The 27955-nt window shown below is 42.9% G+C and overlaps 5 protein-coding genes across 5 annotated transcripts; 1 reads left to right on the forward strand and 4 right to left on the reverse strand.

Annotated features, from left to right (window-relative positions):
- Positions 1-2639: 2639 nt before the first annotated feature.
- Positions 2640-3174, reverse strand: LOC113567445. The gene is made up of 2 exons (XM_026995320.1): positions 2936-3174; positions 2640-2878 (listed from the first exon to the last, which is right to left on the reverse strand). Exons 1-2 carry the CDS (start codon positions 3134-3136, stop codon positions 2708-2710), a joined length of 372 nt encoding a protein of 123 aa, XP_026851121.1. The 5' UTR covers positions 3137-3174; the 3' UTR covers positions 2640-2707.
- A 1261-nt stretch (positions 3175-4435) lies between these two features.
- On the forward strand, positions 4436-6296 carry LOC6591780 (NEDD8 ultimate buster 1). Its single transcript, XM_002017105.2, has one exon. It carries the CDS (start codon positions 4442-4444, stop codon positions 6233-6235), a length of 1794 nt encoding a protein of 597 aa, XP_002017141.1. The 5' UTR covers positions 4436-4441; the 3' UTR covers positions 6236-6296.
- Positions 6297-6791: 495 nt separating this feature from the next.
- On the reverse strand, positions 6792-8849 carry LOC113567328 (protein regulator of cytokinesis 1-like). Its single transcript, XM_026994735.1, has one exon. The coding sequence runs from the start codon at positions 8794-8796 to the stop codon at positions 6907-6909; it is 1890 nt and encodes a 629-aa protein (XP_026850536.1). The 5' UTR covers positions 8797-8849; the 3' UTR covers positions 6792-6906.
- Positions 8850-9773: 924 nt separating this feature from the next.
- LOC6591781 (protein regulator of cytokinesis 1) lies at positions 9774-11831 on the reverse strand. The gene has a single exon (XM_002017106.2). The coding sequence runs from the start codon at positions 11776-11778 to the stop codon at positions 9889-9891; it is 1890 nt and encodes a 629-aa protein (XP_002017142.1). The 5' UTR covers positions 11779-11831; the 3' UTR covers positions 9774-9888.
- Positions 11832-12755: 924 nt separating this feature from the next.
- On the reverse strand, positions 12756-14813 carry LOC6591782 (protein regulator of cytokinesis 1). The gene has a single exon (XM_002017107.2). It carries the CDS (start codon positions 14758-14760, stop codon positions 12871-12873), a length of 1890 nt encoding a protein of 629 aa, XP_002017143.1. The 5' UTR covers positions 14761-14813; the 3' UTR covers positions 12756-12870.
- Between the last annotated feature and the right edge of the window lie 13142 nt (positions 14814-27955).

Raw genomic sequence — 27955 nt, forward strand, 5'->3', positions numbered from 1 at the left:
TGCCGTATTCTCTGTGCCTTGCGCCGTGGATTTAAGGACATCGCTGTCACCGTTACTGTTACGGTCACACCTCTCTTCCATCCCATAACATGTTGTTGGAGACAGAGTAAAAAAATTGGCGAAAAAACGTTGTCCTTTGCTTCATTTTTTTCAAAGATTCACTTTCCGTTAGTCAAGCGTCCGGGAGATTTGCCCCTGTGTGTGGGTTTCAATTAGTGGATTGGAGCGCACAGTGGGTTCAATGCTGTCAGAAAAGAGGGGAATATTAGAGCTAAGGGAAGGGAATATTAGAAAATACTAGCAAAATGGGCCTAGTTTTGGGGGATATAGAAAATAGAAAAAATTGTAGAGTAGAGACCTTTTTATAGTTTTAGTAATGTTGAGCCGGAACAGTATTAGATCTAATTAGCTTTAGCAATTTTTAAGATATTGTATCTTTCTAATTTCCGTGTAACTAATGCAACGTTCTCATATTTCCACAATGATATCAAACATCGAAAAAAATATATGTTGAGAGACCCCAACATTCGCTTCACATTTATCCTAACGTGCTCATTTGAGTGGAATCACTTAATGGTTTTATACGCTTATCATTATCATCCCAGTAACGGGCGGAGTCCGCCATCCGCTCTCCACCACTAACCAGAGGAGAAAGAGATAGTCGACACGAGGAGAGACCCGTCCCTCTGTGCTTCGTGGCAGTTGATTCAATCAAAATTTGTGTGCGTGTGGCAAGCAGCTAGCGGACATTTTTATCTAGCGGATGTTTGGCTCGCTCGCTGTCAGCGCTTAAACTGTTTGCGCCCAGTCATTGTTTTAATGCGTACATGGGCGATACACTCACAGATACACGCACACAAAACAACGCGACTTCTGCGCTTAATGTTTCACTTTTCAGAGCGTGACAAAAGCAGAGGCAGAGGACGAGAGGCACAGGGCTAAAGGTCCCGGGTACAGCCCACAAATAAGGAAGTAATATGTCGCCGCCATCGCCATCGCCTGGCTCTCTGTGCACGGCCATCAAATCCAGACGCAGACGACACTTCATTGGGTTCTCCCATGCCCAGGACTGGGTTGGTTGCGTTTGGTGTTTGCCCCCGACACTGGTAGTAGCTCCCGTGGCGCGTTGGTGAATGCTCTTTTTGTGCTTCGACCCTGCGGCACAGCCATTCCTTTACCCTTCCAGCCATTGTGAATTGTTCGGGATACGTTCCCTGTATTTGGTATAGTAGGCAGCCATTGATCGACTACTGCAATAAGTTCAAGGTTTTATTTTGTGCCTATATTTTTATGCATTTCTGTTAAATAAATTAAATAATAATAATAATAACTGGAAGGCACTCCTAAGCTAAACAAAAAGTTCCTGGGACCGAAATCATTGTAATAAATAATATATAACACAATACAAATTGTGTTAAGTTTTATAATAGGATATAATTCGATAAGATATTTTTATTAATTATTATTAAAAATTATCCATCATAATTATTTTCGATATAGCTCAATAATAATGATTATTTGATTATTTTTATTATTTTTAAAGATTATGCGAAGCTGAATAAAAATATAAAAAAAATATATAGAAAATAAAAAATGAATATTTTCAGGTGAAAGGTCTCCCTTGCTTAAACCCAATCAACCAATCAACCAATAGTCTCATAATACAGGATATTCCCTTATTCGATCGGTGGTTTCTTCCGTGAAATTTATCTTTATCCGGTTTTCCCTTTTTTTCATTAGTTTTTCTGCTGCGTTTCTTCTTTCCACTTCGCTTCACCTCCACATTCCACCCCCTGCTGCTTCTGCTGCTGTCAAAGGCATTGAACCGCATTTGTTTAAAAGATTGATGACCAACAATAGACTGTGCCACCTCGCCCGTCATACCCAATCCCATCCCATTCAGGTCCCTCTCCCATGTAAAGTCCGACTGTTGATGATGATGTGCGCCCCATATTTATGGGCCACAAATCTTGACAGACTTTTGCAAGTCTTGCGGAGATCGAAGATGTGGAGAATCTGACATCCATGACCTGTAAAAGTTGCCAAATAATTTCATTAATTTAATGTACAACAATGTGACTTGTCATTTGTCAACTTTCGGGTGTTTCCAGGCCCACAACTTGTTTGAGGGCAAATCAGTTCATATTAGTTTTAATGCCGAAAGGACGGGACATAAAGAGGGTGTCTCTCGTGGCAGGGAGTGGGAGAACTCACTTAGTGCATCCAAAACTTTGCCGCCGACAACATGTCATTGATTTTATGCCCAGGATCGGGGCAGGACAGGACAGGACATGGCACTTTTAAGAGGCTGTCCCTGGGATTGTGTCGCATGCAGGCAGGCAGCGATGCATCATCATGGTTGTCAGAAACATTTACTCGACATTTAGCTTATGCCACGTCCAGATGAGAGACGAAAAGGGCACAGAAAGGAAGTAAGGATGGATGTAAGGAAAGTAGGTTGAGGATCTCAAGGCAACATCTTGAGGAAACAATGGTAAAAAAGATGACACCATATGATGATGATCTAATAAACCATTCCCCTGTATACGGCCCTCAAAAATTGCATCAATTTACAGCAAGGAAAACATTTATGAAAATCATAGATGCCCCATGCATCTATATAGCAGTTCTATTTCCAATTTCTTTTTATATATGTACATATATTTTATTTCACCAATAATTAATCTTTACCGAAGCACAGCGGACTTTACGCAGAATCATAGATATATAAATTAAAGTTAAGGCCATGGTTACGCTTCGATTTGAATTTGATGGTAGCAAACGTGTAGGTCGGTCCACCCTCTATGAGTGAGGCCTCACCACCTGTTGTGGAGTTGTTGTTTTCTATCACAATGGCGCCGATAGTCTTGATATTTTTCTGCAACTAAAGTATTAAGAGTTTTGTCGAAAATGCTTGCAGCCATTTCTTTCTTACGTCCTGTTTGAAAGTTACTCTTCTTTCTGTAATGCGAAAGAACTTGGAAGGCTCTGCCACATGCGTCGCGTAGAGTAATCGTGCATTTGGGCTTTGCTGGCCAAAGACCACGCTTTTACTATGTACCAACAGGGGGCTGACGACGACAACAAGTGCCACGACAACTAAGGAGAGCCGGATAATAGTCTGCAGATCTATCATAGCTCTTCCAGTGTCTTTAATCAGTTCCGAATAACAACTGATTACTCCACAAGCTCGGGAACCGTGAAAACCTAAGCTAAGCGAATCAGAAAGGATTGATTGGATTCACCTGATGTATAGCACTATTTATTATTGTTCTGGCAGAATACTTTAAAATCGGCTATGGGTCTATATCGCTTAAGAAATTAACACATTGTCTCGAATATAATAATAATAATAATACAAAATATGGTAATGTGAAGAATCAAATGGATGTTCAACGCTAGCGCATTTAGGGATGGACGAAGCTATAAATAAGTACAAATGGATATCGATAAGTAGTAAAATGGTAAAAATGAATTTCGATAAGTATTAAGTGTTAAAAAAGAAAATTGTAAATAATTAGTTAATTCATTACAAAGTGCAGTATCTCGGTATATATTTAACTGAAAGGAACCCTTAAAGTAGCACCTTACATACCCATTGTACCATAGTTCCAAGGTTACAAGACACCCTCCAGTTTCCACTGTCCTTTTTCACTAAATTAAAGATATTAAGCCATGCCTGGAAATCAACCCAAACGACTCCCCCAAATTAAAGAGTCCGGGACTACTTTATTACCAACCAGACATTTACATCCCACCAAGAACAGAAGACCTTAACTAACCTCCGTCCGCCCCCACCGATACCATTGATAGGACGGCCATTTGTGGTGCTTTTCATTAGCAGCAACACTTATTCTGCCACAGATACTACACGCTTCGCACTTTTGTTTGTATCTATAAAATGTCTTGGCCTTGCTCTTTTATTTCTTATTTCTCGCTGGCTTTGTGGGGAGTTATTAACCCTTAACCACACGTTACCATTTATTACCCACATTGTCAGCCACACGGAGCCAGCCGGAACCGGCGCGTTAAGCTGACAATGGCAGCACTTTTTTCTCCCTTTTTGTTGGTTATTGTGTTTGGGATGTGTGCCCTCTGCCACAATTTGATTGTACTCGTATTTGGCCGGGACGGCACGGGACTCGACTCTTTTTGTCTGCGGTTTATTGCTTTTAATTTGGTCTAAGCCTCGGATCGTTTAGCAGCCCAAGTGAATTTTTGCGGTCGCCATTGGATGGATCTGTGGTGTGATAATTGCCAGCAAACGCCAAGGGTTTTTTTTGAGAGGAGAAAGTAGAATTTCCCGGTAGCTGGTTCCACAACAATGAACTAGTTCGCTTAGCTTGAACTGCTAATATTTGACACTTTATATCTCTGGATTATTCCTTAACTAAATCTTTCACTCTAAATCCCCAAATATTTGCTAAAATTTAATTTACACATGTCTCAAATCGATAATACTTTAATCAAGGTGCGTGCTCGTCTCCGCGAGCGCGACATTAAGCTCTGGGAGGAGCCCTACTACTTCGAGGGTGTGGGCAGCATCGAGTCCGAGATGGAGCGCCTGTCCCAAGAGATGAGTACGGATCTGGGCATCAGTGTCTCGAACTGCCAGTGCGCCCTCTCTGAGATGCAGGATGGGGCCCTGCGTAAGCTGGCCGCAGCCAAAGAGTTCACTGAGACGGGTCTGGCCACATTCAATGTGCGGTGCGTGGAGGGCCGAGGCGGTACGTCCCAGATGATGGAGATCAAGTGCTCGATGAATGGGCTGGGATCGGACCTGCAGGACACAGTGGCCCAGCGGCTGAAGGTGAGCGGTGGCAGCAATATCAAAATCATCTCGGCTGGGCGCATCATCTCAGGCCAGCAGTCGCTGTCCTCGCAGGGTCTGAAGAACAATCAGCAGCTGATGGTTGTGGTTGGTCAGCGCGGAAATGAGGCTGCGGGTACGGCCTTGTACGACCGCATCCAAAAGATACGCGAAGATGTTTTGTTGATTGTGGAGTCCGATCGCCGTTTCCTGGAGATTGAGGACCAGGACGGTAATCCCGTCTTTCTGCCGCAAGCAGAGACCCATACACTGCTCACGGCCCTGAGTTTCAGCGAGAAGGCAAGGGCCGCCATGTCCCGGGAGGAGTACGACCTGGCATTGTTGCTTCTACTGGAGGGAGACGAATACTTCTCCCGGTGCAATACTGCCTTCCTAGAGGCGGTGGATAATTATGCTCTGATCAACTTAGACATAGTCTGGTGCTATTTGTGTCTGAAAAACATCACACAGCTGCCGGATGCCCAACGACGTTTGGAAATATGTGAGAAGAACTTTCGCCGCACCTACGGAGAAAACCTCGATCACTTCAAGGAACCGAACAGTTCGGAACGGGCTCTAATCATGCGCCTCCACTTGCTCCAGGGCGTGGTCTTATTCCATATGAATCGCCGCGACGCGGCCTACGAGCGACTGGAGATGGCTGGCGCTGCTCTGGCCGATCTGAAGGTCAGCCCCGATCTTCTCCAGCAGATGGTCGACATGGGATTCGAAGTATCAGATGCCAGGGTGGCCTTGCGGGCCACTTCTGGCCAAATTGATCGGGCTGTGGATTTCATTACTGAACGCGAAAAGAATCTGAATGACGTACGAAAGAAATCGCTTCAGGTGCGCAAAGTCAATCATGAAATCAATCGTGAGGAATGGGTCTGTCCCAGGTCCGTATGTCGTCTTATGGACATGGGCTACGAGCAACAGCTGGTCGTGGAGGCTCTGAGGCGCACCAAAAACCATCTAGATCGCAGCATCGATCTTCTGCAGAATGAGGCAGATGAGCTACGTGCCAATCTGTCCGCGACCTTGCCGGCGGATGAAGCACTCCTCACAACGCTTCAACAGCTTGGCTTTTCTTTGGACACTTCACGGGCTGCTCTTGAGACGAACAGCAATAACATGGAAGCGGCTATACAGTTCCTGATGAGAAGTTTGACCACCGAAACGGAATTACTTAACATCATCGAAGCGATGACGCGCCTGTTGGACTACCAGGGTCCATCGGGATCACAGTCTGCTTCGCCAACCCTGATCCAATCGATTCTCGACCAGGCCAAAGCCGAGATGGAGTCGTACAAGGCCTTCGAACGTTTATACGAAGATGTGATTGACAGCTCCATTGTGTATTTGGACTTGCCATTGATACAGGAGGAGCAAATACTGATCGAATACAGGAACCTATTGGAACGTTAATAAGCCAATAAAATATTAGTTTTGTTCATTGTTTATCTGTACATATAGTATAATCATCGTTTTTCGGTTTCTTTTCTCGGGGGTTTCTCCCACTAAACATATGGAAAACGATTGTACAATAGTTTTAGGGGGCACATATGTACATAATCGTGAAATAACAGCATTAAAATAATTCCTTAAGATATAATTTTGATGTTTCGCATTGTTCACGGTGCCGTTTGACACGGAACTAAAGATTATTTAGGTGTTAAACTAACTCAACTTTAATAGGATTCATACATACACATTTATCGGTGTTTCTTGCTGGCACTGATTTCCATTAAGAGCAGCTTCTTTTTACAGGTTTCTCTGTCTGTCCATCGAACGATACAGTCGAAGTTGGAAAAGTTCTCTTTTGGCCCTTTTTTCTGTCGCTATCCCTAATTTTATTTACTTACAAATTTTTATTGCTATCATTAAAACAAAAATCAGCTGTCCTTAAAACGCAGTAACGCACTTTGGCAAATATATACATATATCGATACCAAAGTGTTACTGGGATTGTATTTATTTGTTATTCGTTTGTCCTTCTTGAAGATAATTTTATTTTTAATAATAACTTTCAAAATAAATGAAAGAGGTAATGATTCGATTCCAGTCAAGGCTAAGGAGAATTAATTCAATGGATAATCTCATCGTGGATGCGGCCACATGCGACTTTGGCGTGGCGATGGCAGTTTCAGTTTACTGCCAAAGCGAGGCTTCTCCGGCTTAGCATCGGCTGACGGCTTCGAAGGTGTGTTGGAGTTGGCGACTAACGCCATCGAATTGTGGTTTGTGAGGACTTGACGATTCCGTGGCAGAGCTAAACGATTTCGCTGACGTAGAGCCCCACCGACTGCAATCATTGTGGATCGACTCTTGGGCGTAAATTCCTTATAGGACATCCCGTTTTCAGGTTCATTTTCATCTGCATCGCTGGGAGATCTTGTATCTGTTGATTTGGTGACTGGCTTCTTCTTCAAGCGTGTGACCTTTCCACCGCTCTTGGCCATATTGGGCGGGATCGATTGGATTGTTGGTGTCTTTGGTAACGGGATTTTAGATATTGAGGACATGTTTCTCAAAGTAAGTGGCGTGCATGGGCCCTTTGAACCGGCAGTCGGCGGTGGCATCATCATTTTGTCACTTATGTTGTTGCCCGTCATTGTGGTAGACGGGATGCCGACCTTCTTGAGTGCCGGGTTTTGCTGCTTGGTCTGGGGACAGCGCTCCCATTCGCCCCCGGCCATCAGCTCCAGTATGTTCTCGCCGTACACAAGAAACGGTCGATGCGATTGCACCTCATACTCCCGCACCAGTTCGGTGATCTGATGCTCAATCTTGGGCAGTTTCGAGGTGATTGCCTTGCGTTCCTTTTCCTCCTTGAGTAGCTGGCCGCCCCGATTGTTGAAACGTTTTGGTTCATTGGCCTTTGCCACCAGGGCCTGCATGCGTGACCAGAGTTCCCCACGGGTCCCGTACAATTCGAAGATCACCTTGTTGCACTTGTAGAAGCTCTTCAGATCGTCCAGCTCCAGTTCGTGCAGCTCCAATAGGTCTTCGTTGTAATCGTTGATGTAGAAACTGGCGAAACGCTTGCGCTCCAGCGGGCTCTTGAGCGTTAGATCCCAACACTCGCTTATCTCGACACGCAGCTGCTCGATGAACGTCTTGAGGTTCTGACTGCGCAGCGCCTGGCAGCGCTGAAGCTCCAAGTGGAGGATGTCGAAGGTGCGCTGCGAATAGTCAGTGCAATCACGCACTCGTTCCATGGCGCTCCCGTCTGTCTCCTGGAGGCGATCCCACAGCACGTAGATCTTCCCGCGCGTGTCATTGATTTTGGAGCGCAGCTCTTGGACCTGCTCGGCATAGGTGTTGCGCATCTGGCGGAGCCGGTCTAACGTCTCTGGGGCTAGATCGTTGTGGTTCATATCGTTCAGCAGGTCCTGTTCATCGGTCTGGGGCATCAGCTCGAGCATCTTCATGTCCTGCTTGATCGCCTGCCGCAGCTGGTGGAGCTCCTTCTGGCGTAGAGTCCGCTGATATCGCAGATTGTCGAGATGGTCGCGAAAGCCGTCGATCTCCTCGGGAAGGGGCAACTTGTCCGCCACCAGAGGCCGCGGCAAGGCGCCCAGCTCTTCGCGGAGCTCCCCTTGTTGGAGCAGCACCTCTCCAATCTCCGCCCGACGTTTCGAAACCTTCTCGCGCAGATGTTCAATGCTCTTATTCAGCTTCAGCTGCCACATCATCAGCGGCATATCGTCGGGCCTCTGGCTATTGTCCACAGGCTCATGGAGTAGTTTGGCGAGGTCGCTGGCCTCGTCTCGGAGTGCGGCTATCTCATCGAGAATGGCTGCTTCTTTCTCCCGCGACTCTATCAGCACATCCGTATAGAAATTGTCCGCATGCTCCTTGAGTTTGTGTAGAGTGTCCTCGCATTGCTTCGGATCGAATGTGAGGGACAATATGGAATGGAGCTGCTCCACATGCTCGGCGGTCATCTCCAGGATCTGTTCCTTAATGGAGGTTGGGTCAGTCATGGGTGGTTAAAATACTTCGGGTATAATGCAAATAAATTTCTCCAAAGTTTTCCAAAATGTAAGACGAGAAATGTGTTCACTCAAAGCCAAATGTCACCACACCAATTGAAAGTTTTTGAAAAGTGCTATACGATCGTGCTGTCGTATTGAATAAAAATTGATTCATAGGGAGACTATGACTATTTCCTATTTCTAGGAAAACCGGATGGGGCAAAATATATTTGTTCTATATTCATTATAATCCTGGCAGTTGAAGTGAAAACATTGTGTGCGGAAAATTTGAATTTTTAACAAAAACTCGGATATAAACAAAACTAATAATTTTTTTTCCACAAATTAATAATTTCGTTTTACTCAAAAATTTTTAAAAAGCCATTCGAACTATTGCCAGCTGAACAGCAGCTTTGCCACAAAATGGAGGAGTCCATCGAAGCATTGCCAGCGGTACAGCAGCTTTACCCCAAAATGGAAGAGTCATCGTTTTTCGGTTTCTTTTCTCGGGGGTTTCTCCCACTAAACATATGGAAAACGATTGTACAATAGTTTTAGGGGGCACATATGTACATAATCGTGAAATAACAGCATTAAAATAATTCCTTAAGATATAATTTTGATGTTTCGCATTGTTCACGGTGCCGTTTGACACGGAACTAAAGATTATTTAGGTGTTAAACTAACTCAACTTTAATAGGATTCATACATACACATTTATCGGTGTTTCTTGCTGGCACTGATTTCCATTAAGAGCAGCTTCTTTTTACAGGTTTCTCTGTCTGTCCATCGAACGATACAGTCGAAGTTGGAAAAGTTCTCTTTTGGCCCTTTTTTCTGTCGCTATCCCTAATTTTATTTACTTACAAATTTTTATTGCTATCATTAAAACAAAAATCAGCTGTCCTTAAAACGCAGTAACGCACTTTGGCAAATATATACATATATCGATACCAAAGTGTTACTGGGATTGTATTTATTTGTTATTCGTTTGTCCTTCTTGAAGATAATTTTATTTTTAATAATAACTTTCAAAATAAATGAAAGAGGTAATGATTCGATTCCAGTCAAGGCTAAGGAGAATTAATTCAATGGATAATCTCATCGTGGATGCGGCCACATGCGACTTTGGCGTGGCGATGGCAGTTTCAGTTTACTGCCAAAGCGAGGCTTCTCCGGCTTAGCATCGGCTGACGGCTTCGAAGGTGTGTTGGAGTTGGCGACTAACGCCATCGAATTGTGGTTTGTGAGGACTTGACGATTCCGTGGCAGAGCTAAACGATTTCGCTGACGTAGAGCCCCACCGACTGCAATCATTGTGGATCGACTCTTGGGCGTAAATTCCTTATAGGACATCCCGTTTTCAGGTTCATTTTCATCTGCATCGCTGGGAGATCTTGTATCTGTTGATTTGGTGACTGGCTTCTTCTTCAAGCGTGTGACCTTTCCACCGCTCTTGGCCATATTGGGCGGGATCGATTGGATTGTTGGTGTCTTTGGTAACGGGATTTTAGATATTGAGGACATGTTTCTCAAAGTAAGTGGCGTGCATGGGCCCTTTGAACCGGCAGTCGGCGGTGGCATCATCATTTTGTCACTTATGTTGTTGCCCGTCATTGTGGTAGACGGGATGCCGACCTTCTTGAGTGCCGGGTTTTGCTGCTTGGTCTGGGGACAGCGCTCCCATTCGCCCCCGGCCATCAGCTCCAGTATGTTCTCGCCGTACACAAGAAACGGTCGATGCGATTGCACCTCATACTCCCGCACCAGTTCGGTGATCTGATGCTCAATCTTGGGCAGTTTCGAGGTGATTGCCTTGCGTTCCTTTTCCTCCTTGAGTAGCTGGCCGCCCCGATTGTTGAAACGTTTTGGTTCATTGGCCTTTGCCACCAGGGCCTGCATGCGTGACCAGAGTTCCCCACGGGTCCCGTACAATTCGAAGATCACCTTGTTGCACTTGTAGAAGCTCTTCAGATCGTCCAGCTCCAGTTCGTGCAGCTCCAATAGGTCTTCGTTGTAATCGTTGATGTAGAAACTGGCGAAACGCTTGCGCTCCAGCGGGCTCTTGAGCGTTAGATCCCAACACTCGCTTATCTCGACACGCAGCTGCTCGATGAACGTCTTGAGGTTCTGACTGCGCAGCGCCTGGCAGCGCTGAAGCTCCAAGTGGAGGATGTCGAAGGTGCGCTGCGAATAGTCAGTGCAATCACGCACTCGTTCCATGGCGCTCCCGTCTGTCTCCTGGAGGCGATCCCACAGCACGTAGATCTTCCCGCGCGTGTCATTGATTTTGGAGCGCAGCTCTTGGACCTGCTCGGCATAGGTGTTGCGCATCTGGCGGAGCCGGTCTAACGTCTCTGGGGCTAGATCGTTGTGGTTCATATCGTTCAGCAGGTCCTGTTCATCGGTCTGGGGCATCAGCTCGAGCATCTTCATGTCCTGCTTGATCGCCTGCCGCAGCTGGTGGAGCTCCTTCTGGCGTAGAGTCCGCTGATATCGCAGATTGTCGAGATGGTCGCGAAAGCCGTCGATCTCCTCGGGAAGGGGCAACTTGTCCGCCACCAGAGGCCGCGGCAAGGCGCCCAGCTCTTCGCGGAGCTCCCCTTGTTGGAGCAGCACCTCTCCAATCTCCGCCCGACGTTTCGAAACCTTCTCGCGCAGATGTTCAATGCTCTTATTCAGCTTCAGCTGCCACATCATCAGCGGCATATCGTCGGGCCTCTGGCTATTGTCCACAGGCTCATGGAGTAGTTTGGCGAGGTCGCTGGCCTCGTCTCGGAGTGCGGCTATCTCATCGAGAATGGCTGCTTCTTTCTCCCGCGACTCTATCAGCACATCCGTATAGAAATTGTCCGCATGCTCCTTGAGTTTGTGTAGAGTGTCCTCGCATTGCTTCGGATCGAATGTGAGGGACAATATGGAATGGAGCTGCTCCACATGCTCGGCGGTCATCTCCAGGATCTGTTCCTTAATGGAGGTTGGGTCAGTCATGGGTGGTTAAAATACTTCGGGTATAATGCAAATAAATTTCTCCAAAGTTTTCCAAAATGTAAGACGAGAAATGTGTTCACTCAAAGCCAAATGTCACCACACCAATTGAAAGTTTTTGAAAAGTGCTATACGATCGTGCTGTCGTATTGAATAAAAATTGATTCATAGGGAGACTATGACTATTTCCTATTTCTAGGAAAACCGGATGGGGCAAAATATATTTGTTCTATATTCATTATAATCCTGGCAGTTGAAGTGAAAACATTGTGTGCGGAAAATTTGAATTTTTAACAAAAACTCGGATATAAACAAAACTAATAATTTTTTTTCCACAAATTAATAATTTCGTTTTACTCAAAAATTTTTAAAAAGCCATTCGAACTATTGCCAGCTGAACAGCAGCTTTGCCACAAAATGGAGGAGTCCATCGAAGCATTGCCAGCGGTACAGCAGCTTTACCCCAAAATGGAAGAGTCATCGTTTTTCGGTTTCTTTTCTCGGGGGTTTCTCCCACTAAACATATGGAAAACGATTGTACAATAGTTTTAGGGGGCACATATGTACATAATCGTGAAATAACAGCATTAAAATAATTCCTTAAGATATAATTTTGATGTTTCGCATTGTTCACGGTGCCGTTTGACACGGAACTAAAGATTATTTAGGTGTTAAACTAACTCAACTTTAATAGGATTCATACATACACATTTATCGGTGTTTCTTGCTGGCACTGATTTCCATTAAGAGCAGCTTCTTTTTACAGGTTTCTCTGTCTGTCCATCGAACGATACAGTCGAAGTTGGAAAAGTTCTCTTTTGGCCCTTTTTTCTGTCGCTATCCCTAATTTTATTTACTTACAAATTTTTATTGCTATCATTAAAACAAAAATCAGCTGTCCTTAAAACGCAGTAACGCACTTTGGCAAATATATACATATATCGATACCAAAGTGTTACTGGGATTGTATTTATTTGTTATTCGTTTGTCCTTCTTGAAGATAATTTTATTTTTAATAATAACTTTCAAAATAAATGAAAGAGGTAATGATTCGATTCCAGTCAAGGCTAAGGAGAATTAATTCAATGGATAATCTCATCGTGGATGCGGCCACATGCGACTTTGGCGTGGCGATGGCAGTTTCAGTTTACTGCCAAAGCGAGGCTTCTCCGGCTTAGCATCGGCTGACGGCTTCGAAGGTGTGTTGGAGTTGGCGACTAACGCCATCGAATTGTGGTTTGTGAGGACTTGACGATTCCGTGGCAGAGCTAAACGATTTCGCTGACGTAGAGCCCCACCGACTGCAATCATTGTGGATCGACTCTTGGGCGTAAATTCCTTATAGGACATCCCGTTTTCAGGTTCATTTTCATCTGCATCGCTGGGAGATCTTGTATCTGTTGATTTGGTGACTGGCTTCTTCTTCAAGCGTGTGACCTTTCCACCGCTCTTGGCCATATTGGGCGGGATCGATTGGATTGTTGGTGTCTTTGGTAACGGGATTTTAGATATTGAGGACATGTTTCTCAAAGTAAGTGGCGTGCATGGGCCCTTTGAACCGGCAGTCGGCGGTGGCATCATCATTTTGTCACTTATGTTGTTGCCCGTCATTGTGGTAGACGGGATGCCGACCTTCTTGAGTGCCGGGTTTTGCTGCTTGGTCTGGGGACAGCGCTCCCATTCGCCCCCGGCCATCAGCTCCAGTATGTTCTCGCCGTACACAAGAAACGGTCGATGCGATTGCACCTCATACTCCCGCACCAGTTCGGTGATCTGATGCTCAATCTTGGGCAGTTTCGAGGTGATTGCCTTGCGTTCCTTTTCCTCCTTGAGTAGCTGGCCGCCCCGATTGTTGAAACGTTTTGGTTCATTGGCCTTTGCCACCAGGGCCTGCATGCGTGACCAGAGTTCCCCACGGGTCCCGTACAATTCGAAGATCACCTTGTTGCACTTGTAGAAGCTCTTCAGATCGTCCAGCTCCAGTTCGTGCAGCTCCAATAGGTCTTCGTTGTAATCGTTGATGTAGAAACTGGCGAAACGCTTGCGCTCCAGCGGGCTCTTGAGCGTTAGATCCCAACACTCGCTTATCTCGACACGCAGCTGCTCGATGAACGTCTTGAGGTTCTGACTGCGCAGCGCCTGGCAGCGCTGAAGCTCCAAGTGGAGGATGTCGAAGGTGCGCTGCGAATAGTCAGTGCAATCACGCACTCGTTCCATGGCGCTCCCGTCTGTCTCCTGGAGGCGATCCCACAGCACGTAGATCTTCCCGCGCGTGTCATTGATTTTGGAGCGCAGCTCTTGGACCTGCTCGGCATAGGTGTTGCGCATCTGGCGGAGCCGGTCTAACGTCTCTGGGGCTAGATCGTTGTGGTTCATATCGTTCAGCAGGTCCTGTTCATCGGTCTGGGGCATCAGCTCGAGCATCTTCATGTCCTGCTTGATCGCCTGCCGCAGCTGGTGGAGCTCCTTCTGGCGTAGAGTCCGCTGATATCGCAGATTGTCGAGATGGTCGCGAAAGCCGTCGATCTCCTCGGGAAGGGGCAACTTGTCCGCCACCAGAGGCCGCGGCAAGGCGCCCAGCTCTTCGCGGAGCTCCCCTTGTTGGAGCAGCACCTCTCCAATCTCCGCCCGACGTTTCGAAACCTTCTCGCGCAGATGTTCAATGCTCTTATTCAGCTTCAGCTGCCACATCATCAGCGGCATATCGTCGGGCCTCTGGCTATTGTCCACAGGCTCATGGAGTAGTTTGGCGAGGTCGCTGGCCTCGTCTCGGAGTGCGGCTATCTCATCGAGAATGGCTGCTTCTTTCTCCCGCGACTCTATCAGCACATCCGTATAGAAATTGTCCGCATGCTCCTTGAGTTTGTGTAGAGTGTCCTCGCATTGCTTCGGATCGAATGTGAGGGACAATATGGAATGGAGCTGCTCCACATGCTCGGCGGTCATCTCCAGGATCTGTTCCTTAATGGAGGTTGGGTCAGTCATGGGTGGTTAAAATACTTCGGGTATAATGCAAATAAATTTCTCCAAAGTTTTCCAAAATGTAAGACGAGAAATGTGTTCACTCAAAGCCAAATGTCACCACACCAATTGAAAGTTTTTGAAAAGTGCTATACGATCGTGCTGTCGTATTGAATAAAAATTGATTCATAGGGAGACTATGACTATTTCCTATTTCTAGGAAAACCGGATGGGGCAAAATATATTTGTTCTATATTCATTATAATCCTGGCAGTTGAGTGAAAACATTGTGTGCGGAAAATTTGAATTTTTAACAAAAACTCGGATATAAACACAACTAATAATTTTTTTCCACAAATTAATAATTTCGCCTTACTCCAAAATTTTTAAAAAGCCATTCGAACTATTGCCAGCGGTAAAGCAGCTTTGCCACAAAATGGAGGAGTCCATTGAAGCATTGCCAGCTGTACAGCAAGTGACTCTGAAGCCTAAGGAAGGGAAAATAATCAGTTATTATGATGTCCTGAGCGACAGCGAGCTGGATGACCTCAGAAATGTAGTGGATGATGATGACGATGATGATGAAGAGGAGGAGGATGCGGATGTTAGGATCACCAGATCTCAGCACGAGTGCAATTGCAAAGAATGGGAGAGGATGTTGAAATATATCAAGATTCCACACTATTACATTGAACTCATCATGGAAGCAAATGATGTGGTATTACCAGAAAACCGTTCTTCTCATGAATGAAGCGCTGGTCTTGGAGGCTGCATTCCGACTCGGAATGAAACACTCCACAGAATGGACCCTTGAAAGCGATGTGGATGAACTGGAAGCAGAGATGAACAGAGCTCGTACCACACCTTTGACAGATAGTCTGTCCTTGTTTCTTAAAAGAAACAACTATCTTCGCCTTAAAGACATCCGTCCATCGGAAACACTTCTCTCACAGCCCCAACATCTCAAAAGCCGCAATCTCAGCCTTGAGCGCTGCATAAATCCATCCGGACCATCTCAGAAGAAGCGGCCCTGTCGCTCCCAACAGCTGAAATTGTTGAGAGACGATTGCGGCACTTCCTCCGATTCGGTGTTAAGTCCTGAATCGAGGTCTAGCTGCGTTTCCGGTTCTAGGCGTCAACTCAACCAACATCGCCTTCTCTCCCCGAACACCACTGAACGTCTAAAAAAGGAGATGAGTCTGCGCGTGAAGCTAATTTATGAAGCACTGAAAGATCGCCCCAAATCGAAGGCTGGGACTCGCCAAAGCGCCAGCAATAGTTCCACTTCTAGCTGTTTGTCCAGCTCTGACTCCGACTCGAGCTCTGCCTCCGACTCCAGCTGTGACCACAATACACGCCTTGAAAAAACGTCGTTCCGTCGAAATCTATAAAACTCCGTCATACTTCCAGCTCTGACTCCGACTCAGACTCCGACTCCGACTCCGCAATTTAAACACTGTCGTTCCATTGGAATCTATAAAGCACATCCAATTTTCACGGAACACGCCTGATAATGTAACAAAATAGCTCATATAAATTCTGAGCTCCGGTGAGTAAATACTATATTAAAATTTATTATCAAATATTGAATATACTTACGTATATTTGCAGTGATCGGCTACAGAATATTTTTCCCATGATTTCGTCGTATTTTTATACCCGATACTCAAAATGAGTATTGGGGTATATTAGATTTGTGGTAAAAGTGTATGTGTGTAACGTCCAGAAGGAATCGTTTCCGACTCCATAAAGTATATATTCTTGATCAGCATCAATAGCCGAGTCGATTGAGCCATGTCTGTCTGTCCGTCCGTCCGTCTGTCCGTCTGTCCGTCCGTCCGTCTGTCCGTCTGTCCGTCCCCTTCAGCGCCTAATGCTCAAAGACTATAAGAGCAAGAGCAACGATGTTTTGGATCCAGACTTCTGTGATATGTCACTGCTCCAAAAATATTTCAAAACTTTGCCCCGCCCACTTCCGCCCCTACAAAGGGCGAAAATCTGTGGCATCCACAATTTTAAAGATACAAGAAAACCAAAAACGCAGAATCGTAGAGAATGACCATATCTTTTAGACTGCAGAATCTGAATTGGATCGTATTATTATTATAGCCAGCATCACGAAAACAATTTAATTTTTTCTCGCCCTGTCTCTCTCTAACACACACGTAGCATAGGCGGCTTTGCTTAGAGTAAAACATTAGCGCCTAGATCTCAGAGACTATAAAAGCTAGAGCAACCAAATTTGGTATCCACACTCCTAATATATCGGACCGAGACGAGTTTGTTTCAAAATTTCGCCACACCCCCTTCCGCCCCCGCAAAGGATGCAGATCTGGGGATATTCATAGATCTCAGAGACTATTAAGGCTAGAGTAACCAAATTTGGTATCCGCACTCCTGTTAGATCTCACTATAAAACGTATATCTCAAAATTTCGCCCCACCCCCTTCCGCCCACACAAAGGACGAAAATCTGTTGCATCCACAATATTGCAAATTCGAGTAAACTAAAAACGCAGAATCATAGATAATGACCATATCTCCGACTCCACCTACTAAACACTGCCGTTCCATTAGAATCTATAAAATAAAGCACATCCATATTTCACCGAACACGTCTGAAAGTGTAAAAACTGTGCTAAAATAAATTCTGAGCTCCGGTGAGTAAATACCATATTAATAATTATTACTAAATATTAAAATTTACGTATATTTGCAGTGATCGGCTATTGACTATTTTCCATTGATTACTATGTTATTTTTAAGAGATTTGGATATTAAATGTCTCACGAAAATTCACCAAATTTTGAATCAAAGACTAAAAATCTGTTTAATTAAAGGTTAATTTCCTGTTTTCTTATGTGTGATGTATTTTCTTTCTTTTTTTATTGAATATATTTCCTTTATTTATGACAGTTGGTTCTATGCGTCCGGGCATTGAAAAGCATTTAGTAGAACAGGCGAGTAATCGAATTATAGGTCAGAAAAGCTCTTATAGTCTCTGAAAACAAGGCGTCAAACAAGACGTACATAGGTGCCGCAAGACATGGGTATATCGACGATACTGATCAAGAATAAATATACTTTATAGGGTTTTATAAACATCCACTTTTACCACAAATCTAATATACCCCTACGCTCTTCGAGTACCTGATTTTTTTTTTTTTAGTTCTATATAATTGGACTGTGGACTCCTATTTCTTCCAATATATGCCAGAAAATTAATATTTGTAGCAGGCAGACAAGAAATATCAACCTTTGAAATGGGTCTCCCATGCGTTTTATTTTTCCATTCTTGGGCAAACTGCATGCACGATTTACTCAGGAAAAAGCGGAAAAATTCGCAGTCAAGTGTAAATGTCAGCCACTCAAAATGTATAATAAATCTACCTAAACGGGGACCTAAGCTCAAAATAAAAGAAGTCGAAGAGGAAAAGCCAAGAAAATTTTGTTTAATATCTAACGATTTGGAAGTAACACACAAAAACAGGGAGGGCAACAGGGAGCGAAAAATTATTTGGCCATCATCTGCAGAAGTTTGGCTTGGCATTGGCAGATTGTATGTGGAATGAGGGCCTGAGAACTTATTAATTTTCACAAAAGTCAGCCACACGCAAGAAATACATCCAAACACACACTACTCCAAAAAGAAAATCGTGAAAAACTGTGACGTTATGCACATGAGTAAGCAAACAATAACAACATCCAAATTGCAGAGCATACTTGGCCGGGCATTTGTGGGTTTACTTCGGTTGGGAGGATGTACCGGATGGGATGGATATAATGGGTTGGAAGTACACCCAACAAATTATGAGTAATTGTTGTGATGCTGGAGCGGTTTAAGTGGGAAAATATATATGGCTAGAGAGCTTTTAACTGATGAAGGGGGGAGAAAATCATGTGTGGATGAAAAGGTAAACTAATGAGAAAAGACAAAATGAAATGGAGAATAGCAATTTAAATATGAAACCATTAGGGGTTCTATTTTGGGGCAAAAAAGTGAAAATAGCTTGCGATTTTTTATCTCATTGGAGCTATAATTATTTGCAGACCAACTAAAACTACATATTAACAGATTTAAGTCATATTACTTCTAAGTCCCTCTAAGAACACTCTTCTCCTTGTCTTATGCCTGTAACAAAGGCATTGGTCTGTTAAAAATGTTTGCAAGATATCACTAAAACTATTAGCATAAAACTGAAACATCAAAAATGATTAAACTTTGGCTCGATATATATTTTCAGGTGGGTCACTGTATCGCCTAGAATCCAAATCATACAAATCTCTTTTTGATCTATTAGTGCCGAGAGAAAATTCTGTAAATGTATATTTAGAAAATATTTTCGAGGTGTATTGAAAAGTCCAAGTATGGATGTAAGCTAGTCATTAAGGGCTACAAGCTAATTTCTTTTCAGGTGCCAACTACATTGAAATGTTTTCCTTTTGGATTCTTACTACTGCTGCTGTCTACTATGTCTATAATCTCTGAAGGTCAACTCATGGACTTCTACAATTTTCTAGGGGAGCGTTTTATCACGTATTATCTAAAGTGCCAAGCACACAGACTCCGAGAATCTTAACTAATGACCCCCAAAGGATAGAACTTAAAAATTGTGGATGGCACAAGATGCACTGAGATCTAGGGGTTCTCAACAAAGCGGACAGATTGAGAGGCAGACGTGGCTGCATAAAATTGGCTTTATCAATGGCGGAGCCTAACAGCATTTTTGGTGTTCTATGCCGATTTGTTGGTTATCAATATTTAAGGTACCGCAGTAAGCATCCTTACAGGTTCCGCAACAATTCAAGGGTTCGGTGTCCATTTTGGGTTGCAAAACCCTTTGCTTATGCATTTTTTCTCCACCTCTTTCTCCTCTCTATCTCAGTGTCCTCGCGTTACGGCACAAAAATGCAGAATTTGTGTGGGAAAAAACTGAAAAAATTGCTGCCCCAGAGGAAGAAATGTCAAAATGTTGTTCGAGGACGAGTCGGCCTGTCTTATTTAGTAGCGAAAATGAGCAGCGGCATGCGCTGGGAAAATGGGAAGAAGGAAAGGCATGAAAAAACAACGCTTAGATTTTCCTTTTTTTCGGGCAGTGACCAGGATAGTCTAGAGCGTGCATTCTTAGGCAAATTTCCGTGGGTTGTTTCACCCTAGAAGGGGGTTTTATAATTTCACCCTGATGTTTGCAATTAATATCCTATATAAAATCTTTAATCCAAGAAAGAAGTGCCATGTCATATCTGTATGTATCGGAAAAATGTATCAAAAATCTGTTATTGGACCGATGAATCTGCAAGGGTATGTAAAGCGTCGCCTCCTAAACTATTCTCCTCTTTTTGTTGTTGCTGTCGCAAGTTGTTCTTGTCATCAACAGTCAGCAACATTATCATTGTGGCTGCAAGTGGCAGTTGTTGCTGCTGTTGCTGCTGTTTGTCCTCATTATCGTTTGTTGCATGGCCTGCCTGCCTCCTCTCATGTCTCTTGCCCCTCCTCACAATCATCATTTGTTGTTCCCTCGGCAACTTTAATGGGTTTGTAATGTAACTAAAGTGAACCCAGTTTTTCTTCTATGCCTCCTTTTTGTGGAATATATGTCTGAGATTTACATCTTGGGAAAGCCTAACAAACAGCACTAAAATTTAAGTAGTGCCCCCTTTTTATTTTTCGACATTTATATTTGGAAAGCTTCACAGACTGCAGTACACAATTTAATTCCGGCATTTTTCCATTTAAATTGTATTTTATATGTTCTTAGGTTTCAGCTTAAATAACTTTATCCATTGAAAATTATTTGCCATTTTTCCGAGTTAATTAAAAGAAGATTTCCGTCAACTTTGTCCGCAACTTAACCGCAAGAAGTGTCGCATAAATTACAAATTAGTTAAATCAGCCTGTGACCAGCCGAGTCGCCCGGCAGTCCTCCATCTGAGGGAACTTTTGTAACCTTCTACCACCAAAGCAGCTTCATCATCATCATCATTATCATAACCATGGGCATCGCTATCATCTCTGTGCTTAGGAAAGTGAAAATAATGCAAATGATAAAATTATTTAATGATGCGGAAGTGCGTTGATAAGCAAATGACAAATAATCTGGAACAGAAATGCTACGCAGAATAAGGAGGCATTTCTTTTTTGGTATTTTTTTAGCCAGGGTATGTTGTTTTATGTGATTGTATGTCGCAGGCAAGATGAAGAATGTAAAGTAGGATATAGCCATTCGGTTGGCTGCCCATCGGTTCATGTTTGTAGCTAGATCTTCAGATCCACAAGAGTCGGAAGTATTTCAGTTGCATAGAGTATAGTCTGAAGTCAAGAAACTAGTCATCTTTCCATCTTTCTAATAATATCTCTAATCTATTAAATGACAGTAGCTCTAACAATCATATCTAAATCGCTCTTCTACCGGTAGTACAAATGGTCCTGAAAACTAAATTTTGTGCGATCTATTACTCGTATTTTGTATGATAATCCCTTAGAGGTTACATATTATATAAGAATTTAAGTGACAGTATTATATTCATCGTACAACACAATGACCATTTAGTAATTTAAATTCAAAGATTTCGAACAAACTTCTATGCAAAGGGTGTCCCATAGTCGTAACATTCAATTTGCGCATTCTTTGTGTATTTTTATTTCCTTTCTTGTGGATTTGGTAAGCCAGACCTGAACACATCCATCCCATTCTGCTCTCAGCTGTGCCTGCGCGCATGCAATTTAAGTTGAAATCTATTTAGATTCAACTTTGTTCTCTCTAATGAGATGAGGCGGAAGGACGACGCTTCGTCTCATGTGGCAACAGGCGAACTTTATGCGCCCATAAAGTCAACTCCACAGGCCTAGGAGCGCACTCGTATAGAGGCTCCAAAATGAGTCCATAACTCTGTTGTAATTTACATTTTCATTATGTCAAACCGTTTAGCGTAGGGAAATGTACACCCGAAAACAAAAATGCACAAATTAAACCCGTGACAGGCTTTATAGACTACTCTGTCGGATGGATGGATTGAAATCCATATATGTACGTTCTTTTTCCAAGCTTCTGTCACACTCAATTGCTCTCGGATAAATTTATTTCACAGACAGCGAAATTAAATTTGTTCCCAAAGAGAAAAAGAAATACTCGTTCAGTTGTTGATATGCTCATTAAGGGATTCTGTTGGTTTGCCAAATAAAAACCGTAGCATGTGTCAAGGGGTTGGGTTTATAGGGTTGTTTAGTTTTTATTTCATTTTGGAATGTGTTGAATTAAATTAGCACTGAGCACAATTTGTTTAGGTAGGTGTAAAGTTCTGTTTATATTTAATAACATTTTTTGCAGTTTATGTAATATTAAATTAAAAGCTCTAAAAAATTAATGTTGAAAGAAAATATAAAAAATGGTACAAAACACTTGGGGTCCGACACTATAATTCCTAGTAAATTGGGCATGCATCCTACAAGTATACACTGAAAAGTACGTTCCTCTAGCTTTAATGGTGCTCGAATTCCAGGTGTTTAAATAGCCAAATAACAGGTGCGCACCCACATTTTGAATTCGTTCTATCTATAATAATGATCCGATTTCAACGGGTGCCTGCAATTTTATAAATTTGACCATGCTTTATGATTTTGCGTTTTCTGATATCTCGTATCTTATAAAATTGTAAATAAAATACGCTTAATGCAGTGCAAACTCACAGAAGCTTGGGTAGTCTCCGATTTGTTTTTCAATAAATCTGATGGCAATGATTTAACCTTCAACTCAGTTTCTACCTCTATATCCTCATTATTCCTTTGCACCCAAAAACCCCACCCCCTCATAGAGACAGTCTGCGGCATTTTGTGGTCTTGTTCATTCAGACTCCAGTCCGCAATCATTCGTTCGCTCAAAATGCAGCAGGAGGCAACAGCCTGGGGTTATGTTGTGTTCTGTGTTGCAATGTTGCACCTACATAAAATGGCTAAATGATGCGTTAAAAATGAGAGGGAGTTCCTCTCGCTCAGGGACTTGCCACGGGGACCAGGCACCGGGCCGAGTGGACAAACTGTCGCAGTCACAAATTTTAGTCTGCTCGGCCAAGGTCTGTTCTACGTACAACATAATTTTTTAGAGAGTGGGGGGTGTGGGGTCGTAAAGTACCCAAAAAGGCAACATTTGCTAATGACAAACAATTGCAGCATTTTGCCAAGGAGAATGGGTCGGGTCCAGACCGGTCTATGGCCTCCAAGTGGACAACTTTTATTATTATGCAATGTGCGTTTCACACCGCAAAAATGCCGGGAAAAAAGTCTGCAAGAAATTTTAAGAGAAAAACCCTTAGTTACGGCCGTACTGTGGCATGTGCTGCACATAAATATCTCTTGGTATTTTTTATATGGCCAAAGGTACTATCATTTTTTGGTATTTTTTTCTATCCTGTTGGTATTTTAATTGCACTGAAAGTGTGCAACCGAAAAAAAGAAAAAGATATTAACTCATCCTTTTTATGCATTCATAATAACCGGCGACTGTCACACAAGACCACAAGGAGGGAGGGCCTGGAGCGGCGGCATGCGGTCGGGATCCATAGAGCGCTTCATGATTTGTGGCATATTTATGTAAATTTGTGGTTTTTCTGTTGTCGCTTAAGCATCTCTCCAGAGCCGGGCAAAAAACCAACCAGCACAAGGCAGAGCCAACAGCTAACAGCCCGGCAGCAGGTGTTGCGGCCAAGCAATTAGTGAGAGTCCGCAGCACGGCCCAGAGACTTTTCTATGATGGCCAACTTAAAGACTGGGAGCCAGCCAGCCAGTTCGGGTTCGGTGGCTTAGTTGCACTCTAGAATATTTTAATTATGATTTATCAAAAAAATTCAAACAACTTTTTGTTGGTGTGAAGGTAGGTTTTATTTTGATACATAGTTTAAAAGCAAGAAATATTTTATAAAGTGGACTTCTAGTAATCTTAATTTTTGCGGTCAATCCAGTTGATAAATCCAAACACCTCAAATATGTGAATCTATTTTTTGAAATTAGCAGTAGATTTTGATATATTAAATTTGGTGAAAGAAATTCGCATAACTTCTAAAATTAGACAAGATTTCCAATTAGCAAAATATCCAATCATTATTCACTATCGAATATTCGGTTATTTAACAACCAATTTTCCTACATGAACGATGCTCCGCCTTGAAGTTGAATTAAATCGAACATCTTTCACTTAAAGACAAACTCAGAGGCTGTATAATCCTTGACTCCATGGTACTCAAAGTGAAACATTTGGCATTCAGCAGGCCACAACTCTTGAGTTGGCCAAGAGAGAGGGCGGGGGGAGAGGTCAAATGGCTGCACGTGGCTAATCAATTTGCAGAGCCAGACCTAGTACGACGTCTACGACAGCCCACGTTTATTCCTCCTTCCACTCTTTTTTTATTCTATTTCTCATCTGTTCTTGTGGCAAGGAAAACGCAACACACGCCCGAAAGGCTTGACCACTCTCACAGATACACACAAATGCGTTCAGTCTGTCTGTTGACATTGTTGTTGGAGCTGTCCATACCTCTGTCCATCGTGTCCTGTCCGGTACCGAACGCGACCCGACCCGAGCAGAACAGAACTGAACTGTTGTTGCCTTCGACGACAGGTGTGCATGATTTATGAGATTTACATATCAGTTCGCGCTGATGAAGCGCGTTGATGCGCTGACAACGACAGGCGTCAACCGCCCCCCCTGACAGGATACACCCCAAGGCGGTGGGAGGGCAGATGGTATTAGGAGAAGAATGGACGGATACGGCCCCCCCATAGAAGTAGGAAAAAATGGGATGCAAATTTGTGCACTGATTGATGATATTACGCTTGTTTAGGTTAGGCCGACTCCTCCCCCAGCGACCAGAAACACTACGCATCCCACATCGGTCCTCCTGCTCGGTGACGCTCATAAGGCAAATGAATATCAAAGACTACTACTACATGCATATGGCATGTGTGGCAAAAAGTATTGCATACTTAAGGGAGTTCGCTGGAAGAAAGTTTTGTATTACTTTTTCCTTGCCGTGCCCTGAGGCTCGTTTATTATTTACTTGGCCTTGGCATTTGATGTTGTGGTTAATGAACAAAGTAAATATATTTTTTTTGGGGCAACTTAAGAATTATTTTATTCCGTCAATGTCTCTCTATGTTTATATTCCAACTAATGTTACTTCTAACTTTCTCAAACCCAAGGAATACTGGTTTGTTAACCCTTTTTGCGCTTAAAAATTATAAAAGTAGCAAAAAAACATCTGCGACAACCAACCGAGGGATAGACGATAATAGGATGCAGCGGCTGGCAGGCTTTTTGAATAATTTATACTGTGTAAACGAGTAAATTAATGGATTAAAGCTTCAAATAAATTCTGACGCTTAGTCCGAAAGTTAAAGCTTTAAATTTTAACAAATAAAACCCGCTTAGTGCAGTTTGAAAATTTTAACAATAAAATCCAAATGTTATTGGGATTATATTGTATCCTTTTCGTTTTCCTGGAATATCCATGTGTATAAACATAATCAAATCATTAGAGAGTCGGTGGAGAACAACGTAGTAGCTGCCTCTAGCAAACAATCAATTAGAAACCTACTCTTCTCCCTCTCTCTTCTACCCGTGTACATTTTCCTCTGCCTTTCTCTGGCCACCCTCTCTCTCTTTGAAAATGTGCTCATTAACCAGACGTGGCAGGCCTGGCAGACGACAGCCTCCACCTCCTGCCACAGACTCTGCTCCCAAAAGCCCTTTGCCCCACTCGACTGCCATCGCACACAAAATCAGCGGCAGGCAACATGTGTTGCTGATATTTTTATGACATCGGATACATGCAGTCTCTCCATTTCATGCCCAGTACCACACCCAGTAGGAAAAGCAGCCTAAGCTGCCTAATTGTTATGCACACAATTCACAAAACTCTGAACATCCACGTTGACACCAACAGCTAGAACGTGGAATAACAGACAACTAAAGCACAGATTTGTAGAGCTACTACTTTGGATGGAGGACCATGTAAGAGCCATAAAAATGTAATCTGCGAGTATTTTTAATGACCCAAAGGGGCTTCCAAAAGCAAAATATTCACTCTGAGAGCTGGGAATAGAACACTACTATTAAAAAGTTTGCTTAGTTAAGATGTAAGGATATTTCCAGAATTGGGTGATGATAAACTATGCAAAAGTATTCATGAATTGTTAAATTTTGAAAGAAGAGAATAAATATAAATGTATCATTAAATATCTCAAATATAAAATATATCTAAAGCTATTCTTGAATATGATATTAACTTCTACATATGTTACATCGTCTTACTTGCATTCTTAAAGTGGGTTTCAAAATTTAAACAACTACATTCAAATCTTGTACACCTTAAAATCCTCTTTAATGTTTTCATCCCCTAAGATATCCTACAAACAATATTTATTTTTTCTAAATAACCAATTGCTACTCCCTGAATATTTACAGCCCTGCTTTTCTCTAATAAATCGAGATTTAATTTTATGGCTGTTTCATTAATAGGCCAATAACCGCTTGTGCCTCAACTGGCCCATTACTGGTGCGCCTCCCCTTAACCAAGCAGCCCGACCACCACTCGTTTAGGTCCTCGGGGCACTCCGCTCCAGGCCATAGGTTTCACTCCTTTTGGCTGATCAATAAAACGCAAGCGAGAGCTAAATCAATTAGCCGCTGGCCGAAGGGAGCGGAAGGGCAGGAGCTGGCTAACTTCTTGGCACTTTCATGAACTTCTGGCGGGTAATTAAAATCCACCCACAATGCCAATCCATACGAACGGGAGAACACAGATTTCACTAATTACTTTTATGACCCAAATTTGCTGACTGCGCACTTTGCTATAAATTCTTACCTTTAACAATAATAAACCCCGCCGGACATCAGATGCAGACTATTACTAGTAGTATAGAAAACTCAGCGCCAATTTAATAAATATAAGTAAATATATGTATGTACTCTCATGTCATATCGTGTCAAAAATCAATTGGTATATTTATACAAATTTAATTTTATATTAAATAAATTTGTTTTTAATTAAATCACAGTTGGTGCCCTTTCTTACAATTTTTCTGATATAGCGGAAAAATTGGATCAAAAATCTCAAAGAAACCGCGAACGATGATAAAGTTTAATCAGGCCATAGTTCAGTGGAACTGCGATTTTTAAAACTGATTCACTTTCAGCGACTCAGCATCCAATAATCTTTACAGACAGGCATACTAGGGAGCGCTGATAAAACATTGTTCTAAGAAACGCCACTTTTTTTAAGCAAATTATAATATTGTTGGCTACTGGAATCCTGCAAAAACTGATCGACAGTGATTATAACTCGGTTGACTTAATAGGATAGGAGTAAATAGTAGGTATAATAATAATTCGTCGTCTTAATACACTCAGTGTAGCCACAGATTTTAGGACATGGTGTCCCTATTCGTGTGTCGCGCAGTGTACATTCATCAATGAGGGCCAATGCTCTTCGTTCTTCGCTTTCCGCTCTCCGTTAATCTCTAAGCATTCACTATGCTCTGCTCCTTCTATTGCGTCTTCTCATGCTTCATCCTTCGCCCCATTCCCAAAACTAATCGAAGACGCTTGCTTGCCCGATAAATTTATTGCTGCTGCGGGGGGGTACGGGGTGGTTGTGAGTGCGGGAGCGGGATAGCACAACTGCTCCTTTGACCTGTCTGCTTCAGTCTCGCGGCGCAGCTCCTTCTCTCCTCCTCCTTCGTGCTGTTCTTCTTGCAATTTTTATAGTATATTCGCTTCGTCTTTATTTTCGCCTCGGGCTCCGCAAACAAGTTTCTTGTGTTCCGACAAAAAGGAACAGAAACAGAAACAAAATGAAACAGAAAACAGAAAAAACTCTTTTTTTTTGCCGTCAGCTGCTCGGCTGCAGAAAACTCGTTGCGCGGCTCTGGCTGCGCTTGTTGCGCCTTTTGTTGTAAATTATAAAAGAAATAAAGCAAAATCAGCACTAAGAAGGCTACAAGTCGATATCCCGGCCTTAGGATACCCTAAGCCTTAAGTGAAAATATATTTTAAAAGAATTTAAGCAAAGATAACGTCATATTAAAAAACAATAAATGTAATCATAATATATAATTAATAATATATTATAATATAATAATCATATTGTTTTATTTATCCATATTTATGCATTTATACTTTTTATGGTTTGGTGTATCATTCCAAATAAATTTTATTTATTAAAGATCT

Source organism: Drosophila persimilis, unplaced genomic scaffold (assembly GCF_003286085.1).
Source record: "Drosophila persimilis strain 14011-0111.01,24,50 unplaced genomic scaffold, DperRS2 tig00000000-arrow-pilon, whole genome shotgun sequence".
Taxonomy (NCBI): Eukaryota; Metazoa; Arthropoda; class Insecta; order Diptera; family Drosophilidae; genus Drosophila; species Drosophila persimilis.

Bases quoted from the DNA above. Each gene is read 5' to 3' on its own strand.
- LOC113567328 (XM_026994735.1), bottom strand. From the start codon at position 8,796: ATGACTGACCCAACCTCCATTAAGGAACAGATCCTGGAGATGACCGCC.
- LOC113567445 (XM_026995320.1), bottom strand. From the start codon at position 3,136: ATGATAGATCTGCAGACTATTATCCGGCTCTCCTTAGTTGTCGTGGCA. The intron at 2,879-2,935 runs GTAAGAAAGAAA...CTTTAGTTGCAG, and splicing joins GAGTAACTTTCAAACAGGAC to AAAAATATCAAGACTATCGG.
- LOC6591782 (XM_002017107.2), bottom strand. From the start codon at position 14,760: ATGACTGACCCAACCTCCATTAAGGAACAGATCCTGGAGATGACCGCC.
- LOC6591780 (XM_002017105.2), top strand. From the start codon at position 4,442: ATGTCTCAAATCGATAATACTTTAATCAAGGTGCGTGCTCGTCTCCGC.
- LOC6591781 (XM_002017106.2), bottom strand. From the start codon at position 11,778: ATGACTGACCCAACCTCCATTAAGGAACAGATCCTGGAGATGACCGCC.